The following is a 21,153-nucleotide window of genomic DNA, read 5'->3' on the forward strand; positions in this document are numbered from 1 at the left end:
GCCAAGAAGACAATGACCATGCACACTAATTGCCCAAGAAACATTCAAGATTCAATATATATAGAAGAGAAGACACACTGGAACAATTCAACCAAAAAGGCATGAAGAAAAAGTCACCTAAATTATATTACATCACATTATATTATAAATAATAAGAAAGAAAGAAAAAAAAAAAAGAATATATATATATGGATACATACATACATATATAAATATATATATATATATATATATATATATATATATATATATATATATATATATGATTATGTATATATATTATATATATGTATATATATATATATATATTATATATATATATATATATATAACACACAAACACACACACACCTCACACTCATACTCATACTCATACTCATACTCATACTCATACTCATACTCATACTCATACTCATACTCACACTCACACTCATTCACATTCACACTTACACTCACACTCACACTCACATACAAACAAACACACACACATACAAACAAACACACACACATACAAACAAACACACACACACACACACACACACACACACACACACACACACACACACACACACACACACACACACACACACACACACACAACAAACATTCAACCACACACACACATACAAACAAACAAACAAACAAACAAAACACATACACAAAGTATTCATAACTGAATCACTAAAAAATTTCTATCCTGTAACACTCTCAAAATGGTTTGCCTGTTAAAACCAATAAATAAGAAGCAGCATTCCTTTTCAGACCTGTGACCTGTGAGAATACACTAGCATCCTGGCACTCAGTATCTCTCTATCAAAAGGTAATTCTCAAAAGTCGTAAAAATTCTAAGTCTGATACCACTGCTCACAACAAAAACAGGAACAGGAGGAAGGTACCCTCGGCATAAATGATGGAAGGAAAAATAACCTCAACAAGTAAACTCTGTCCACCATGAGATAAATGTACATACAATCATATGAAATAAGATGCTATGGGTCTACGCGATGGAAAAAAAAAAATCTCAATGTGTGTTCAAATTTTCAGGTAAAGTCTACAAAGAGATTTCAAAATAACGGCATAACCATATATCAAAAAATCTACTCATGCTACGGATTCTCCACTCTTTCAAACTCATATATTTCGTGGTCTGTTCCATTGGCAAGGAAAATTAAAATGTGTAAAGAAATATAAACATAGCTGCTTTGTTTACTGGACTAGTTTAGACAAGGTGTTTATTAGCTGGCACTGCATTTATAAAATCATCAAGATGGCTATCATTCAGTAATATTAAAATTCATGATTAGCAAAGGGTGAAAAAACTACAAATTTAAATCATTAGCAGAAAAAAGAAAAGAAAAAAAATCAATGGCATTTTGACAATACCAACTGCAATTAAGGCCAAATAAAATTCTTAAAATCTTAATAACAGGTTTGGGATTATTCATAATTTCTCCTGACATTTTGCTTTGAAATATACATAACCCCAAAAGATTCACATCAGATTAATTCAAATTAAAGGTTATGTACTTTCTCATCTTTAAAAAACAAAGAAAACTTCATTCACAATTTGTCATCTATTTTTGAGGTCGTGGATTCTTTCAAATGCAATATCTGGATACCAATCACTATGATTTTCGAATCAATCACACCATGCTTGTTCAAAAATGCTGGAATGAGGTGCACTCGTTAACCTTTTAATTCCTTACCCCGGAGTGAGGGGTACGGATACCCCCCGTAACACGGAATAGGCATTGTGAGCCGCATGTATATGCCTGAAAATACCAAAGCAGGGAAGCTCCTTCATTAAGCTGATCATTTTACCATACCTTTGGCCTTACACTATGGGACTGCCTCTTCACAGTACAGTACATGGTTAAGCCTCTGCTAACACCACATAGACAAGGAACCAAATTAATGATAAATGGATAAACAGAAAACACAAGAATGAAAGGGTTATAAATCATTAACTAATGTGCTTCTTGATGAAACTGTGACTATTTCTTTTTTTTTTTTTTTTCTTCCTGAGGGTGCAAATTGTGCATAGTGCAAATAAGTGCAAAGAAAGTGCAAGTGTGCAATCTAAGTATAAAGTAACTATGTACAAAGAAATCATTTTGACAATGTGACCTAAAACAAATAAAGTGGTGCTCATTACATCAGCATCTAAAACAAATAAGGATGCATACCCTGGAGACCTGGATTAATAGGTGTACTTATCTAAAAGGACCAATCTTAATGAAACCTCTTTACTCTTGACTACCTTTTGCTTGTGAAATGATGCAGATCAAGCATAAAAAATTATCTACTTTTGGGGGGGACAAAAAAGTGAATGTGTGTGTGTGTGTGTGTGTGTGTGTGTGTGTGTGTGTGTGTGTGTGTGTGTGGTGTGTGTGTGTTTGTTTTTGTGGGCACGTGTGTGTGTTGTGTGTGTGTGTGTGTGTGTGTGTGTGTGTGTGTGTGTGTGTGTGTGTGTGTGTGTGTGGTGTGTGTGTGTGTGTGTGTGTGTTTTTTTGTGGGCACATGTGTGTATGTATATGTGCACGTGTAAAAATAACTAAAGCTTGGGATTTGCAATGTATTTCACTTTCTGTAATTACTTCCTTTAATGTATACAAAGAGGTTCCATTAAAACATACCAATGAATCAGCCCTTAGTTGTTGTTTTTACTGTTCAACTAGCAGTTAAATAAAAGTAATCATAATCCTTTAAGTCTTAAAAAAAGGGATCACTGCCAATGAACTTTCCTTCTCATGTCTAAGATACAAAAAAAAGTGTATCAAAGTTTACCTTTCTCTTCGTTCTTTCTGTCTTTTTGAAACTCCTAAATTAACGCTACCTACTTGCATCTCACACCTGACACCTGACTTTAAAAATACTAATAAGGTAATTCTTTTCAATGATCTGTGATACTGTTTAATAAACACTGTTGCTATCAAGACGATACAAATCCCAAGCATAAATCTTAGTTGTCATTTCATGGCCTTGGGAAATAAAAAAAAATAAAATGACTAAAATTCTGGCCATGCTTGATTAAATTCCTAGTCATAATTAAATTAATCAAAGGCAGGCTAAACAAGGAGACCTATTGCTTAATATGGCAACCATGTGGCACATGCCATAATGAGAGCTAATATACTTTGAGAAAAATAAACTATACTGGGAGGAATGTAAGTAGTGACATTTCATAATTTACATTATTTGTTTGTGTTTGAAAATCCTAATCCCTTTCATAAAGTAGTGAAGGATCTACGCTAATCACTGTACAAGCCATTAAAATTGCTACACTTATCATGTAATTGTAGTTGTATCATGTAATATAATACTTATAAAAAAAAAGAAAGAAAGAAAAAAATTCAACAGACCCAAACAGGAAGAAGAATACTTACGTGGAGATGCATATTTCTCAGGATTTTCTTTCAGCAGCTTATCCCGTGCAATGTCTGCCAGGGGGCCAAAGAGTACAATTGGCCTCACGAAGCCCGGATGTCGAAGAGTCACCCTCTCATACGCAGGAAACTTTGACACGGAGTCTGCGAATACCACATCTTCCCAGTGGTCCTATTGAAAGGATAAACTGATGTAAGACTGAACCTTCAGGATAAAGATTGAAAAGGAAAAAGGAGGAAAGATCAAAAGGATATTTGTAAATCTCATTATCAACAATCCTAATTATCAAAACACAGATGAAAATCAACAATGTAATGCCATTTAACACCAATTATCAAATTGAAATTACTTGTGAATGATAAAAAGGCACCAATAAATATATCGATAATAATATATTAAATAAAGGAGCAGCACTGCATACTGAATCTAGGTATGACTGACACAAAAAAAATATACTAAATCTAGCATTAAAGAAGTTTACATTACTTAATACCCCTCTAAAATCTTCATACCTTCCCCAGGGACTTTGATCTGCGAGAATTTCTCCGTCTCTTGAAGAATCCGCTACGTGACTCAGACTGAGTCTGCTCTTTCTTTGCAGCATTGAACTGTGCTGTGGCCAGCTCCTCAGCACGTGCTTTGTTGGGTATTATACCCTTCTGTGTCTCTTGGTTGTTCCTACCAATTCTATGAACCTGTGGAGTTAAATAAATTTATTTACTTATTTTCTCTGCCACTTCAAATTTTTGTTTGAAACTTTAAGCTCCCAAATTACTATACCCTACCCAAAAAAATGAAAAAGAAAGAAAAAAACAACAATGAAATAGTAAAATCTTCTGTCAACTCAAACAACAAAGAAGTCTCTGAGGAGTAAAATAAAACCAAAATTCAAGAGAAGTCACAAGGCTGCTCTCAATTCCACACAGTCTTACCTGCCATGCCCCCACAACACCATTGTGCAATGTGTCTACAACACGAAAGATGTCTCCAGAACGGAAGCTCAGTTCAGATTTTCCATTGGGTTCATAATGGAAGTGTGTCCTGTGGGATAAAAATACAAGTTATATTCAGATAACCACCTAGTGCTTAGTAATCAAATCCTTACTCTTATCTACGTTACTAATAAAATGCATCAACTGTAACACAAACATTCTTTAAAAACAGCATAAAATACCTTCAATCCCTAACTAAGAAATATATCACAATGCTATACCCATTAAAAAAAATCAACACTTGCCCAAATGTATTACAAAGGAACATTCCCGAATCACTTACTTTATGTAAAAGAGATCTCCCTTTTGATTGTTGAGAATGAGTTCATAGTCTTGCCTACGTGTCTGTACAATGAGGTCAATCTGATCCTGAAGACTCATGAGGTAAAGAACTGCTTCCTCTCTCGTTACGCCTGCCATGTCCATGTCGTTAACCTGGTGGGAGGAGGGTGTGAAGCAAATGAACCATTGTAGAATGAACTTTATCAGACATTGGTTTTTTTTAATTCTTTAAATAGATGATCTTGGTATCTACATAATAATTAACTAAATTATTGATTCTTGCAAGAATTTTTAAAGAGAATACATTCCGCTATTGAGAAATGGAAAGAAAAAAATCTCAATATAATGAAACTTCACAAATACATCCAATCTGAACCCTTTTCCTTTAAACAAGGCACTTGATATGTTTTGCTCTTACAGGGTAGACAGTTTGAGCCCTGTGATCAGGGTGACATGATAATCACTTCATGAAAAAATATGGCTTGAGGGTCAGATGACATGAACATGCCAATGATGGAAAAATCTGTCATGAGAATTTTGGCTGGAGGCCAGGGTGATGGATATAACTCACCACAAGTGTACAAAGTTCTAGGAGGGTGATTAGATTCAGTGGGCATTTAGTTGGGGGCTACTGCATTATTCCTATTGATAAAAGAGTATGGAATATACCATCCATGAGCCATGACCGGAAGAGCAGTGGCTTCAGTTAGGACGTTTCCATGCTTAGGATCCTATTCCTGCCCACCATGATCGTGGTGCAGGTTGTATTAGAGAAAATTGAATTTTATGAGAAAAAAAAAAAAAAAATTAAATTACACAATTAAGAAAATGTTACTTATTGTTTGTATTATTGCACAGGGTTATGGACTACCTAGACAGATGATATGGGGTCTGTGCAAGGAAAACGGTCTATTACCATCTAGATACAGCTTATCAAAATGACATATAGATACTGGAAAATGGCAGACAAGCAAAATATGCCTATGGAGAAAAAGAGTAAAAATAACACTGCAAAGGGGAGGCAAGGAATCTTGTTGCTACACATGAGCATTCCTGTGTGTCTGGCCTTCAAGCCACACACCTGTGAGAGTGACAACTCAAGTCTAATGCCCGGATTTTGGACCATGTGTGAGCAGTAAAGCACCCTGATCAAAGGGGTAAAGAACAATCAGGAGCTCACCTTAAGTATTTTATCGCCTGGTATAAGTCCTTGGAGCTGAGCCTGCGATCCGGGCTGCACTGCCGTCACGAAAATTCCTACCTCGTTGCCGCCTGTTAATCGTATACCCACACTCCCCTCCTTCTTGAAGCTCACAAAACGTGGGTCTGGTCTACACACCGAAATGGATGAGATTAAAACCTGAGCCTTGTTAGCACTTCAGACACAAAGCAAAATACTGCACCACAAGTAACACTTCAGCAATTTTTTAAAGCAATTTAGTTTAGTTTAAACTTTAACATTAAATCTCAGTTGTACTTTAATGGCAAATTTTGCTATTGTTACTATGAACTAGTACTAAGTAACAAGTTCAAGCACAAATTTACTAAAAAGATATTTCCACAAATAATCTCACTCAGCTTGTGTCACACACTTATTTTATATATAATGAAGCATATATAATCATTAAGCACTCAACAGCCTGCAACTCTCGTTACTTCTAATCTAAGTTTGCTGACATAGTTCTTGAGGAAGGTAAGAAGCAAGAGACCCAACACAAGTAGTGACCTTGTGATATGGCTGTGCAAGAGGGGTAACACAGAAAAAAAGATAAACAAACAAATTAATAAATCAACATTGAAAAACTAAAGTATGTAACAACTAAACTGAAACAAATATGGAAAAAAGTCAAAAACAAAAAATAACCAAGAGTAAAGAACAGAAAAAGATATGAAATATATAAACTAATAAATTTTGTTGCTCTAAGCCAAGAGAGAAGCTCCTGTGACATAAGTGAAAATGCACTTAACAACGGCCAAGCAAAAATAAAATATTCTTCAGTTTAAAAATACTTTTCAATACAGTTTAGCCTGAATCGCTTCCTTATAAATTTATCGCATGAATGTGGCTTTTTTTTACTGATTATAGGCGGGATATATTCTCTTAAATCAACACATATTCTTTATATCTTAGTATAAAGCTGGAGACACAACTGAGAACTTGAAACATGAATGCTATTTCACCAGTTACCAGATCATGCAAACCTTTATTTCTCAGAAACTACTGTATGAGATAAACACAACACAAAATTTATTCACCATGAGCACTGACAGATCAATTTAGGAAACTAAGGATATTTACTTCCTAAAGATGCAATATCAGAACAATAAAATTTATTGGAGACTTTAGGAGGAATAAAGAAGCAACTTCTCTTTTTTAATGTCAAAAAAGAAAACAATAACTATTTTCAAAAATAAGCATAAAATAGTATTCTAGGGGGGGGGGAGATCAAGTTCAAAAAATATACTATCCTGTGTGATAACATAAAAAATCAGAATCATAACCAAATAAATATTTCAATACTACCTTCATTGTGATTTCATTTGCTATACCAAGTGATAGCATATCATTAGTAAACTATTTCCCATCTACAAAGTAATTAAAAATGATCCATAACTCCATTACCTCCAGTAGGAAAACATATGCATCTAGGTATATAATATACTATTTAATCTTCTATCTTCATCTAGATGTTGTCTAATAATGATGACTAAACTATTCCTATTGACATTAAGAATGTAAGATCAATAAGCATCATATTTACCCTAATCCTACATTTTATTCATTACTTTATTTTGCAGTTTAATATATGCAATGCTGCGAAATTACTACTTTTCTGTTAATCATTACAAGCTTTGTATCTTATGAACAATTATTAACATCAAAACATTTAACATCATCTCAAATTATCAAACTCATTGCAGTTAACACCATCAGAAACATTTCATATGCAATCACTGTATATAGTTCTCCTAAGGAGAGAGAGAAAAAAAAAATCAGGGAAAAAAATATAATTTTAAGCTAAAATTAATTAATCCCAAGCAATTATTAGCAATCGCAGCAAAATGTAATCAAGTGAATATAGCACCCAAATTATAACACTGTTAGTAAAGCACCCCAAATGTAAGTGTCATATCCAGGCCACATACCAGTGTGAGAGAAGCTACGAGTCATCACAGTGCTCTAATCATTAGTTGAGAGAGAGACAGATAGAGAGAGAGAGAGAGAGAGTGAGAAAAAAAAAAAAAAAACAAGAGTGCAGTACACTTTCCATTGACATAAAAGGCAGACGGAGATGGCTACTAAGATCAGAGAGACAGAAAGCAGGAAAGGAGAGGTCGAGTCAACAGGAGTTAAAAGGGGCATTCAATGGCATAACAATAGCTTTCATGTCTAACATTCTAATACAAATCCCAGCCTGTCAATGTTTATTACTACATTGTACATCATTCATTTAATATTTGTATATTCTTTTTTTTTCTTGCACCTCTCTACATAAAACAATTTCAGTCAACAATTTATTCTAAGTACAATAATATGACACAAAGAATGAAATACTGCATTCAGTTTTTGCATACAGTGAGTCGCAGAGGAAGGACTTCTGTTGAATAAAATCAGAGTACGCTAAATCAATCATATGAGATGTGAATTTGCAGACATCTCAAAATCAAATATATTTTGCATGATTCCTCCTATACCAAAAAACAAATATACATTTATTAATTTTACTTCCTAATGCAAAGGGGGAAATGATATGTTAATAATCATATGTTCAAACTCTATTTCCAATCAATAAAGGAAACCCCGTGATCAGGAGCACAAGAGTTTAATGTGTTAAAGTCTGCTAAAAGTGTACAAGAAGACAGTGAGAAGAAGTGACAGTTCCAAAGATCAGAGATGGATATATATATATATGTATATATGTCAGCTAACCGTAAACAGATATTGTAGGAGAGGCAGTGACCAAAAGGGCATAAAAACCTACACCGGGAGGCTGGGGCCCTTGGATGGTGAGTTTTGGCCTTCCTTAGGTGCATGACGAGGGAAGTAATCCTCAGGACGGGGGAGGGGAGGACGTGGGGGAGGAGCATCATCCTGGGGGGAGCCCTGGTCATCTAAACCAAATGGAGCTTCCCCCGATGACATGCCCCCAGGGTTATACCTGAACATAACAGCAGCAGTGGGTTATGGCAGTGCTGGGGGATGTATTGAGACTAGGCACTCTCCCAAACCTTCCTTAAACAGACATGTATATAAGCCTTCGTGCACGAGAATCTTAAACCCATGAAAAGATGTGGGCAACTGATTGGAATTGATGAGAAAATATTAAAATTTTCAAAAATGAAAACAGAAAAAGGAAAGCAAAACTAAATTAAAGAACCTCATTAATCCAAAACTCTATTTCTATGATTTTTTCTTCAATTAATTATTAATTGTACTAAGGCAAAAAAAAAGGAAAAAAAAGAAAAAGAAAATAAAAACAGGACTAAGGAGGTCTAAAAGTAAAATGGCTTGGGTGAATTGAAGGTCGGAGAGAGGCCCAAGCTTCATCTGTGCATTATGAAGCCTTGAACAAAACTGTGCCAAACCTGGTGAAGCAGAGTACTTTGCTAACCCATGGTTGTGTGATTAGACTAGGGTACAAAGAGGAGAGCAGCATGATTTAGAACCTACATATGTATATAGATATAGACATGTATATATAAAGAAGCAAAAGCTGTTATTCAAGTGAAACCTACCAAAAGTATACACACTCTGTAATTAATGTTACCATTACTGCAAGTCATTACAAATATCTCTTCAAATTCAAAATCATCCAACCTTAACTACATGACTTTCTAAAAAATTAATCCTAATACTTCTTAAAACTCATACAAAATGTTAAGAATATATAGCCAATCAGTGAAGGAAAAAAACAAAAAACAAAGTGAACACCACCCAAAAATATATGATCTAAAAAAATATATATACATAGATGTTATAAGTAATTACTAAAATTTATCAAATCCAATGAAGTAGTTTGTGTTATAAAAAAAAAAATTAAAAATACCAGAGAAGTCTTTAGAATATAAAAGAATTATTACTTACCCAGACCTCATGAGGTTGTTTTTCGCATCTGGGGTGTCTGGACCATAAATGCTACGCTGAGGTTCTGATCGGGTTGGGGGCTGAACGTACAAGTTTTGGGTTGGGTAGTTTGGACGTGTGTCACTGTACTCAGGATTGCGGATATCTGGAATGGCATTCAATTGGATAGCCTTTTTTCTTTTTTTTTTAATAAATAAAACAGTTTTCAAAGATGGCCTTTTGTATCAGTCTACTGAACAAGACTTATCAGGATGTTCTAAACTAGTTTGTGAGAGTACCTTGTTTCTTCTTCTATGAAATACAATTTACAATTCGTAAGCATTCTTTATTCTAAAAAAAGAAAAAGAAAGCATAATCCAGAAGCTAATTATTTTCATATGCAATAAATATAATTACAATACAGAATGCAGAATATACTTAACAAGTATTAGCACAAGCCGTGCCTCCCAAATGCCTTACCCTTGACAGTGTGATCTGGAGGTGCCATCATGGGAGGAGGAGGGTCTCTCCGGACCAGGAGCTGCAGCCTCTCCTTCGTGCTCTCAAGGACCTTCCGTGCTTCTTTCAGCGTCATGTTCTCGGTCGACGTCGAGTTGATGCGTAGGAGCACATCACCTTCTTTTAGGTTGCCATCCTTCTCGACACTTGCCTTGTTTGAGATCTCCTTCACATAGATGCGGCAGCCTAACACTATGCCGAAATCTAAGAGAGAGAGAGAGAGAAAATAAATAACAAAAAATCTTAAAAATGGTCATACCTTTCATGCCACATAAGCAGAGAAATTAGGGAAGCCACAAGACATCAAATATCAGGAGACTTTATATAATATAGAATGATCATACATAAAATATTTTATCAATCACCAAATGAAAAGGGGGATATCCTAAGCTCAGTTAACTAGTAAATAAAAAGTATATATATTACCATTAGTAAAAGATCATTAATCAAATTAACCTGATAATGTAGCTATATGTGTTGCAGGCTTCAGGGCAAAGCCAGTCACTCAGTAAGCCAGAGGGTGGTGCATTTAGAACTGTTTTAGGCAGCTTACTGAACTACTTGAGCTTACCTCTCACTCATTTTTTTTCTTTTTTTTTGTGAACATCAGCATGGACTTAAGCTGATGTGTAGATGATGTGTATTTAGCTGTGCAGTTACTGTTAACACTAGCACTGTGCAACAGTGAGCCTGAGTTAAATTTATTACCTGTATAGTATCTCCTCTCATACACAGTAAAACCCTAGAATTTGATACTAAAAGAACTCGCTAAATGCAAATTTGCTAAATGCAAATAACCAACTAATGAAAAAAATATCTAATTGATTCTGGGCGCAGCAATGTCTACTTCCAAATTTCGTTTGTTTGACATAAAAATTCCACGTGAAAAGGCTGTTTTAATTATAATCCTTTATTTAAAGATAATGAGAGGGAGCTTATCGCCGATACTTCGTCTACAAAAACCAGCTTTCAATCACTTTAGTGAGCGTGCATGCGTGCGTGCGCGTGTGTGTATGTGCGTGTGCGTGTGTAAGCAACTAAAGATGAATGATAAAACTGCTTACCATCTTTCTTCTTATTTTTGGTGAGGGTGACCTTGAGCGTCTGGGCCTCGGGCGCGGCGGGCAGCACGATCCTCCTCTTGACCACCAGCTGCACGGCGGCGCCCGAGTCCCGAAGCACCTGCACCGCGCGGGCGTAGTCCACATTTTCTAGGCTGATGCTGTTGGCTGATATTAGTCGGTCGTTGATTCTATGAGGCAAAAACGAAATCACATATTAGTGATTTATGATGACAGGTTTGCTTATGGGTGAGAAAGACAAGGAGAAACTGATTTGTAATGGCATCTACATGTAAAGGGATAAGCAAAATGATTAAAGTGATGATTCTGAAAATCACACTACCTCACTGGACATGATGTGGTTCATAAAAGATTCAAGTTTTTAAAGGGAAAAATAATCTACTGATCTCTGGGAAAAAACAAATATCAAAATACTAAAATTACTTAAATGAAACCATTACCCAATAAGCAAATTATCAACCTCAGAATTAACAATAACAGAAAATATCATTGGTGTACCTCTCCGCATCATCTAGTATCAAATTATGTAAAAAAAAAAAAAAAAAAAAAAAAAAAAAAAAAAAAAAAAAATATTATATATATATATATATATATATATATATATATATAATATATATATATATATCAATGTATCTATAAACAAAATAAAAACACAAACTGCAGTTGTAAAAATACTATAACAAACAATCTATTAAATGTGAATGACATAAACGAGCATAATGGAGTTGAATTTTTTGCATGCAAGGAAATCAATTCGCAAATACGACAAAAGAAACTAAATAATCATTAAGCAGCTTGGAAAATTTAAACAATGATGCTCAGACCAGGATTTTCTCCTACTCAAACTACGGGTAAAAATCGGCAATTCTTTAACTTTCTTACCTACAAAAAAGTGTTCTATTGAATCGTTTCGTAATAAGGAAGAAAGGATGGAAGGAGGGTGGGGGTAGAGAGAGAGAGAGAAAGAGGAAGAGGGGGAGAGAGAGGGAGAAAGAGAGAGATAGATAGATAGATAGACAGATAGATAGATAGAGAGAGAGAGAGAGAGAGAGAGAGAGAGAGAGAGAGAGAGAGAGAGAGAGAGAGAGGAGAGAGGGGGGGGAGGAAGGGAGAGAGAGAGAGCCAGGATATAGCACCCTCACATATGCCAGTACCTTAAAAAAGAAATTAAAAAAAGCACAGAGAAGATTTGTTCTACAAGCAAACCAATTCCATCCACGAAGCATTTAAGCAAAAAATGAAGAAACAAACAAGTTTACATAATTACCCATAAAATTCGTAAAGCTAATAACCAACCACTAGTTAGCCACAAAATGCTAAACACGAGAAAATCTTTTGAAAAGGACAAACTTCATATACAAAAAATATGCATTAATCTTTATATGGATAAGCTTATGATCAGACACGAAATATATCATGGACAAAATGCTTGTAAGAATTCGGATAATTAACTGGAAAGTAAGGGAAATCTAGCAATATAACTTGCAAAAAATACGAAAGGTTTTACACATGACGAAAAACTCACCTATGGGTACAGAGGCAGGGATATTTAACATGGATTAGGAAGCGAATATGGCATAGTTACATTAGTGCGTCAGAGAAGACACAGTCACAATGGCAATTTGGATATATTTTCATTCTCAATTCTTACATACGTTCCTAACTATGATACTTAGACGATCACATGACTTTCCTCTTAATGGACAATTTGCTAAATGTTTACTCTCAGTCTTAAGTAGGCCAGAGATGACAATAATACAAAAAAATGTATATACACATTATATGATAAGCCAAACAGCGACTTTACACTGTACATACTCAAAATATTTACAATGATATTCCTTCTGTAGCACAAACACAGCAGTTTACAGCACAGATGCTAGAATATTTACAGGGAAATTCACAGAAACACAGAAACATACACATACACATACACATACACGCACGCACGCACACACACACACACACGCACGCGCGCACCCGCACACACACACACACTCACACACACACACACACACACACACTCCCCCTGACTTACTGTAGCTTCCCCTCGGCGGGCCCGGCCTTGAGCACGTCCGAAATGGCGATGGAAGGGTCGCCGTTGGTGAAGTGCGGGTTGTCGCGTCCGCCGCTGACCGCGATGCCGAAGCCGTAGCCAGGCACCCGGGTCAGCGTCACGTTGTGGAACTCCCACACCACGCGCTCGCCACCCTGCAATGGAACGGCGGGGAATGAAAGGGCGAAGTGGAATGAGTCTCTCAATGAGGCTTAGTGTGAATCAATGAGAAACAAAACGAGTTCATCAACGAAGCTCAATGTGAATTAATGTGGGGATAAAATGAATCAGTCAACGAGCGAATATGACCGACACCGCGGCACCCCAGAAATTCCCACGCGTTAAGCATCTTGCATTAAATGTGAAAAACGATAACGGTAAATTAATAAAAAAAAATGTGCGTCTACTGAATATACATATATGAATGATTAAGCAACTTCAATAAATATGTGAAAACAAACATGTGACACATTTGAAAATATATATTATATTAGTATGACCATATACTCGAATAAATATGTAATTAAAATTGTTAACCTAAATACATGAATACAATACACTTGACTCAATGTTGGTAAAATAAGCCAACAAGTGAAACTGATAAAAGTTCTGAAAAAAAAAAACATTATTATTCAATTTTCCTGTAACTGAATAAATAAAACCGCAAAAAAGAGCAATAAACGATCAATCAGCACCTTTGTAATCACTTTTTAACCGCTCTACAACCAGTAAAAAAAAATAATAAATAAAATCAAATCCAAAGAAGGGCACGAGAGCCATCTGCCTTTCAGACAACGTTACAACCAATCCCAAAAAATTCCGACGCATTAATATTCATGGGGGACTTTGCCACCATGGAAACCCTTTCATGAAACCGCTTCGGGGGGAAAATGGCGGCGATATAACGAAACGCTTCCGCGGGCGGCCCGGGACCTCAGAGAAATACGTAGGGGGGGGGGGGGAGGGAGAGAAGAGGGGAAGGGAGGGAGGGGAGAGAAGAGGGGAAGGGAGGGAGGGAGAGAAGAGGGGAAGGGAGGGAGGGAGGGGAGAGAAGAGGGGAAGGGGGAGAGGAAAGGGAGAGAGGTAGGGGAGTGAAGAAGGGGAGAGGGGGGAAAGAAGGGAAAGCGAAAGGAGGAGGGGTTATGGCGTGGGAGGGATAGGAGAAAGAGGAAGGAAGGGGAGGGACGGAGAAGGGGATGGATGGGGAAAACAACATCTGCCAAGGTTAAATTTCCACGGCTATCCACGTACTATCCGCACTAACTCGTTCACCAAATTTGTATAATTCATATCCACATACCCGCCTCACTAGAGTAACACGTTCGCCACACGTTTAATGGCGGTAAAAGCACGCTATCGACCACACAAGCAAAGTAAACATAGCGTGTCCCAGCGAAAGCAATTTCCACCAAAATCTGATTTTAACCATTTCAATAAGAATGCACTTAATGTGTATATGCATACATGTACGTCTGTGTACACGTATGTATGTATGTATATATGTATGTATGTATGTATGTATGTATGTATGTATGTATGTATGTATGTATGGATGGATGGATGGATGGATGGATGGATGGATGGATGGATGGATGCATGCATGCATGCATGCATACATGCATGCATGCATGCATGTATGCATGCATGTATTTATGCATACATGTACGTCTGTGTACACGTATGTATGTATGTATATATGTATGTATATATGTATGTATGTATGAATTATTGCATGTATTATGTATGTATGTATACTTATGATGGATGGATGATGATGATGGATGATGATGGATGATGGTGATGAGCATGCATGTATATGCATGTATTATGCTATATTGTCCATGCAATGTTGCACACAACTTCATCATATATGATGTATTAACTTTGCATGGATGGATATATGGATAGATGGATAGATGTATGAACGCAAGGAATTTGCATTGAATTCTAACTTTGTCCTCTAACTTGCCCTCGCTCCCACAAGATTGCAAAATTACTGGGACAGCGATCGATGCAAAATACAGAAAGATTCATTGTCTCTGACTCGCTCCGCAAACGCACGATTTGCCAAGTCCCCAAAATTCGCACAAAACCGAACTTCCCAAACACTTTGGACATTTGCACAAAAGGAGCGGAAAGTTCTGACACACACACAGACGCGCTCGCGCACACACATGCACACGCTACAGGCACACACACACACACGCACGCACACAATTCTTCAGTGCACTGATTTCTATCCTTTTCACTTCCAACGACCCCATTTATATATTCAATCTAAAGACCCTGTTCTATTTTAAAGAAAACTATTGGTATGCTACAAATAAATAGACTAATAAATAAGTACAGCACATAAACATACAAATTTTGAAATTTATCTTAAGAAGCTTTAAAGTGAGTAATTAATCGTAGATTTTCTCTGGAGCCTCTTCAACTTCGCTGAACCCTGGAGCACCATTTGGAAAACCTCTATTTTAGCGCATCTTAGTCTTAATATTATATCTAGTACATTTATTCTAACATGGCATATGATGGGATATTACAAAACATAACGAACACGCGCATGGAAATTTACAACCTTTAACCTAATGTCTCGTCGCCGCAACGGGTGAAGATATGTCAACCAAAGTGATCGCACATAAAAACGAGAGCGAACACGGTTCCAGATCTTTACGGTGTAACGACACAAGACTTCCTTCACTTACAGCTGAAAAAATATATATTCACAGACGTAGATATTGGAAGTGCGTGTAATTAACCCTCTGCGACATGCAGCAGTCGAATCGTTTACTATCATTCACAAAAAAAACTCTCCTGCACCAAACCCTGGCAGAGAGCAAACGCAAATGCCACACGTTATGCAGCCGCTGGGCCGCGACGTAGCACTAATTTCCCGCACTTGCACCTGCTTCGCCGGGATGAATAACGCGACTCCTCAAACTCCTATTACGAGAAGGTACCTGGGGCTGCGTTACGCACACGAACACATGCCGCGGAAGAAACAGTAAACTGAAATACACGGTAAACATGATAGTTATCATAATGGTGGTGGTAATGATTATAACTATGGTGAGGCAGTAAAGATCATAAAAATATAAACGGAGACGAAAGGGTCTTTTTCATATGAAACAAAAATTAAATAATAACAATGATGATAACAATTGTCGTATAAGCAACAATTAAGCACCAAAGCGCCTCCCGCCCTCGCCCAGGCCACGCGCGGGAGTCCGAGCGGCCTCACACATATGCACATATTTCCCCGAAAACGAATAGCAGTCGAACCGCTCCTCACCCCCCCCCCCCTCCAATACTGCGAGCTGAGCGAAGGGGAAAATGAGGCCGAGGAGACAATGGCGTCAAATGGAGGGAAATTAATCCGAGAATTAATAACAGATCGGGAGAGAGGAGGAGGGATGGGGAAGGAGTAAAGGGAGAGGGAGGGAGGAAGGGGAAGATAGTGAGGGAGGCAAAGCAGAAGGGAGGGATAGGAGGAAGAAGGGAAGGAGAAAAATGAAAGGGGAGGAAAAGAAACCCAAGCGAAAGACAGGAAACGAAGGGGAGCAAATAAGAAATAAAGGACAGGCGGACAGACTAAGAGCGAGAGAAAAAAAAGAGACGAGCAAGAGAAAGCGAGCAACCATGCCCCTCCCCCCTTACCCCCTACCCCAGCGCCTGCCTTTGATAATCCTTCGCTAATAATGGCCTGGAAATACGGCGCGAATCGACACACTTCCAGGTGGCCGAAGACGTCGCCGGACAAAGGGGCGCACACACACACACACACACACATACATACATACATACATACATACATACATACATACATACATACATACATACATACATACATACATACACACACACACACACACACACACACACACACACACACACACACACACACACACACACAAAGTGTCTGTTTCACAATAATCATACAATCATTCAATTCAGCACCAGAATAATCCCCGTAAACAACACAAACGATGGCCTCACCACTCGCCTGTAATTCACAAATCACCAAAACGACGAATATCTAACGTATGCAATTCATCGTGTTTCTGAAAAAAAACAAAAAAACAAAAAAATAGACCCAAAAGTCCGTTATTTTGATCGCCAATTTCAAACAGGGACGCAACACATTGCACTCGAGGCCGGGCGCCGGAATAACGAAGTCGGCGCTTTTATTCGTCCCTCCGTCAGGAATGTTGCATTACAGCCGTCCTTGGGATTGTTCTCGCACGGGAAGAGAGAAAGAGTAAGAAGAGAGAAAGAGAGAGAAAAAGAGAAAGAAAAAGAGAGAGAGAGAGAGAGAGAGAGAGAGAGAGAGAGAGAGAGAGAGAGAGAGAGAGAGAGAGAGAGAGAGAGAGGGAGAGAGGAGAAGGGAGAGAGAGAGAGGAGGAGGGGAGGGGGGAGAAGGGGGAGAGAGAGAGAAGGAGGGAGAGGAGAGACAACGACGCCCACATGTTGTACACCGACATCTATATTCATATATACATAACCGCTATCTCCACGGCGTAAAAAAAACGAGAGGGATCTAAATACAATCTTATAGATATGCATTACACCGCTACATTAAAATACACATTACTATTTCTTCGCAGCCTATTCTATGCAAATCAAGTACTCTCCCATAATACCGAAGGAGAAAAGGGAGGAGAAGCAGAGAAAGAATGAAAAATGCACAGCAAGTTGGGGAAGACAATGAAGTTAATTCCAAAGAGCACAGTTCATCTCCTTGGCCTTCACACTCCGGCGATCTGTTTCAGAGCAGAGACGGCGTCTGCATCCTTCGTGCCGAAACAGGAATTCTATTTTGCCTCTCTCTATATCAATATCTATATCTATTTATCTATTTCCTTCGCTGACGACACAGACCTCCCCAAAGCACTGACTCAAAAATCAGTGCAACGATCCCCCGCAGCCCGCACGCCAATCAAAACACCCTGCGAAGGCCTAGGCCTCTTTCGGCAAACCACCGCCTCCATCGGTACCACGCGCGCTTCACGAGACCGTCAAATCAGGGAAAACAAAATCAGTAATCATCGATATTAATTTGGAATTCTCCACTTACTATCGACTTGCTGCCACGCGAGCGCCGCGCGGGAGTCGCTCGCCTTGAACGACATTCTATCTGCTTCCGGCGACATTTCCAAGTGGTTCAACCGAAAGGCTGCGCCCGACTACCATTGCTATTACTACTGCTCCTATTTGTCTCTTATTGCTGCTCTTCCTGCTTCTACTATTACAAAAAACAACTTATATCACTTCTACTACTAATAATAGTATTATTGTTACTGCTACTATTACTACTACTACTACTACTACTACAATTGCTACTACTACTACGACGACGACGACAACTACTACCACTACAGCCTCTGGTATTAGTCACTGCAGAGGCACGCATCGTGATGTACCACTTACTACAACTATCATCCAATTCACTCTACGCATCTTAAATAAGCGTACAAGAACACCCAATTTACAGTTCATAGGCAAGCTTGTAAAACAGCAGGCAACATGAACACATGCTTAGGAAACCTATTTTTTCTGATACACTCGTCCCATGACATAAATAAACGACAATAATCATAATAATATATAATAATAACAATAAAAAATAATGATGATAAATAATAACAATGACGACGACGACACGACAACAACAACAACAACAACAACAATAACCTGAAGAACAATGTACAAGAAAGAGGTCCGAGTGGCCCGACGGCGAGGAGGGCCTGACGGCGTACGTTTCATTAGGCGCCGAATTCCGGAGAAGGAGCGAGTGAATGGCCGAGTGCTCTACGGCCGGGACTCTTGCCTTTGATCAACGGGGCGGAATCGATAAGTGCGGCGGGGCTGCCCGGCCTATCCCAGGTCACGTCTCTTTCCCCGGAAAACACACACGCAAACATACTTATGCAAGAACGCACACGCCAATGTATTCGCTCACACAAGCACAACCAGGGTGAGAGAGAGAGGAGGGAGGGAGAGAGAGGAGACAGGGCGAGGGAGGGAGGGAGAGAGGGAGGGAGAGGGTGACTGAAAGAAAGAGAGAGAGAGAGAGATAGAAAGAGACTGAGATAGAGATATAGAGAGATTGAGACAGAGACATATAGATAGATAGATAGAGCGACAGAGATAGATAGATAGTCAGAGAGAGGGTGAAGAGAAATCGCTCGCAATCAACATCAACCACACTTTCTACAAGACCCCGCGGGAGTCGGCCGAAGCGTGCGACCGACGACCAGATGACCCGACGACCCGCCCCGACGACCCGACCAAAGACCACAACTGCCCTCCATAACGACCTCCCTCGGCGGCGGCTTCAAGGAATTTATACAGGACGGGGGCAGGGGAAGGGGAAGGGGAAGGGAAAGGGGAAGGGGGGAGGAGGAGGGGGGGGCAGCGCTGAAGAGAAAAATGAGGGGGAGGTGGGGTTAAGCTATAAAAAGGGGAGATTACGAAGTGAAAGAGTAGAACAACTAAATATAAAGAAGAAATGAGGATATGACAAACAGCAAAAGACGAAGAAAGTAAAAGAAGAAACGAAGCAGCGGAGGAGGAATCGGACAAAAAGAGAAGGGGAAGAGGCAGAAAAGAGAGACGAGACCGGAGACAGGACCGCGACGAAGAATTCCGCTCGAGAGAAGGGGACCCGCGAGAGGCGCTGACGAGGCCCCCGGGTCGCCCCCCCCCCCCCAACAGCACCAACGGCCGCCGCATCATTCCCAGAGATTAGAGGAAATACCGGTAATAAGATCAGATAAAAGTAAGGCCAATAACAGGATACAATCGAAGCTACAATCATGCTAATGGCTTCACGCAGCGTCGTAATTGCATCATTAATATCGCATAATGGCCTATAAAGCATTGCAGTACAGGGGGCTATTATCACTTGAAACTACTATCATTACTGCATAAGTAAATAAATGAATTAATTAATCCATCAATTAATTAATTAATAGTATAAAAGGATAAAGACAATTTAAAAAAATAAGCACTATAGGCCAGAGCCACGTCGGAAGGGAAGCGATGACACTATGCGTGGCTCATGCGGGCTCACGATGGCACTCGGGCACACGGACACCTGTGCCCATGACGCCGCATACCCTGGCCCTCATATCATTCGCCCGCGTGCCCTGTCGTAAGTACATATAATCATCTCTCTCTCTCTCTCTCTCTCTCTCTCTCTCTCTCTCCTCTCCCTCTCCCTCTCCCTCTCCCTCTCTCCCTCTCCCTCTCCCCTTCCTTCCTCTCTCCCTCTCTCTCCTCTCTCCTCCTCTCCTCCCTCCTCCCTCTCCACCTCTCTCCCTCCCTCCACTCCCTCCCCTCCCCCCCTCTTTCTTCTCTCTCTCTCTCTCTCTCTCTCTACAACACACAGACTACACTCCCACCACACCACACCCCCACACACACACAACAAAAACATCACCACCCACCATCACAAAAAAAAAAAAAAAAAAAAACCGACACACCTTTCTTTCTTCTTCTTCCTCTCCCTCTCCTCTCTCTCTCTACAACACACAGAGTTACCTTCCCCACCCCCACCCCACACAATAAAAAATACATTCTAACCTAACCTCCTACACTCAATCCTACCTCTCCTCCCTCACCTCCCCCCTTTCCTCCCCGTCTTGCCACAATCCCAGGCTAGACGAAGCTCTTCCTCCGACACCTTGTAAGATCTCGCCGCCGTAATAAAAATCATGTTCCTACAGAGAAGTCGGCCTTGGGAGGGCGGGGGGGGGGGGCAGAAGGGGG

General features: G+C 39.1%; 1 protein-coding gene across 1 annotated transcript in view; it reads right to left on the reverse strand.

Annotated features, from left to right (window-relative positions):
* Window positions 1-21,153, reverse strand: part of LOC119594763 (tight junction protein ZO-1-like) — a gene marked incomplete in the record, with an annotated part of 83,822 nt that overhangs the window by 26,010 nt on the left and 36,659 nt on the right. The window contains 11 exon segments of the mRNA XM_037943858.1: window positions 1,707-1,772; window positions 3,387-3,558; window positions 3,900-4,082; window positions 4,320-4,428; window positions 4,663-4,814; window positions 5,842-5,992; window positions 8,645-8,821; window positions 9,748-9,892; window positions 10,207-10,449; window positions 11,310-11,497; window positions 13,366-13,538. Of these exon segments, the coding sequence (XP_037799786.1) occupies window positions 1,707-1,772; window positions 3,387-3,558; window positions 3,900-4,082; window positions 4,320-4,428; window positions 4,663-4,814; window positions 5,842-5,992; window positions 8,645-8,821; window positions 9,748-9,892; window positions 10,207-10,449; window positions 11,310-11,497; window positions 13,366-13,538 (1,759 nt within the window).

The sequence above is a fragment of the Penaeus monodon genome, chromosome 3 (genome assembly GCF_015228065.2).
Source record: "Penaeus monodon isolate SGIC_2016 chromosome 3, NSTDA_Pmon_1, whole genome shotgun sequence".
Lineage (NCBI taxonomy): Eukaryota > Metazoa > Arthropoda > Malacostraca > Decapoda > Penaeidae > Penaeus > Penaeus monodon.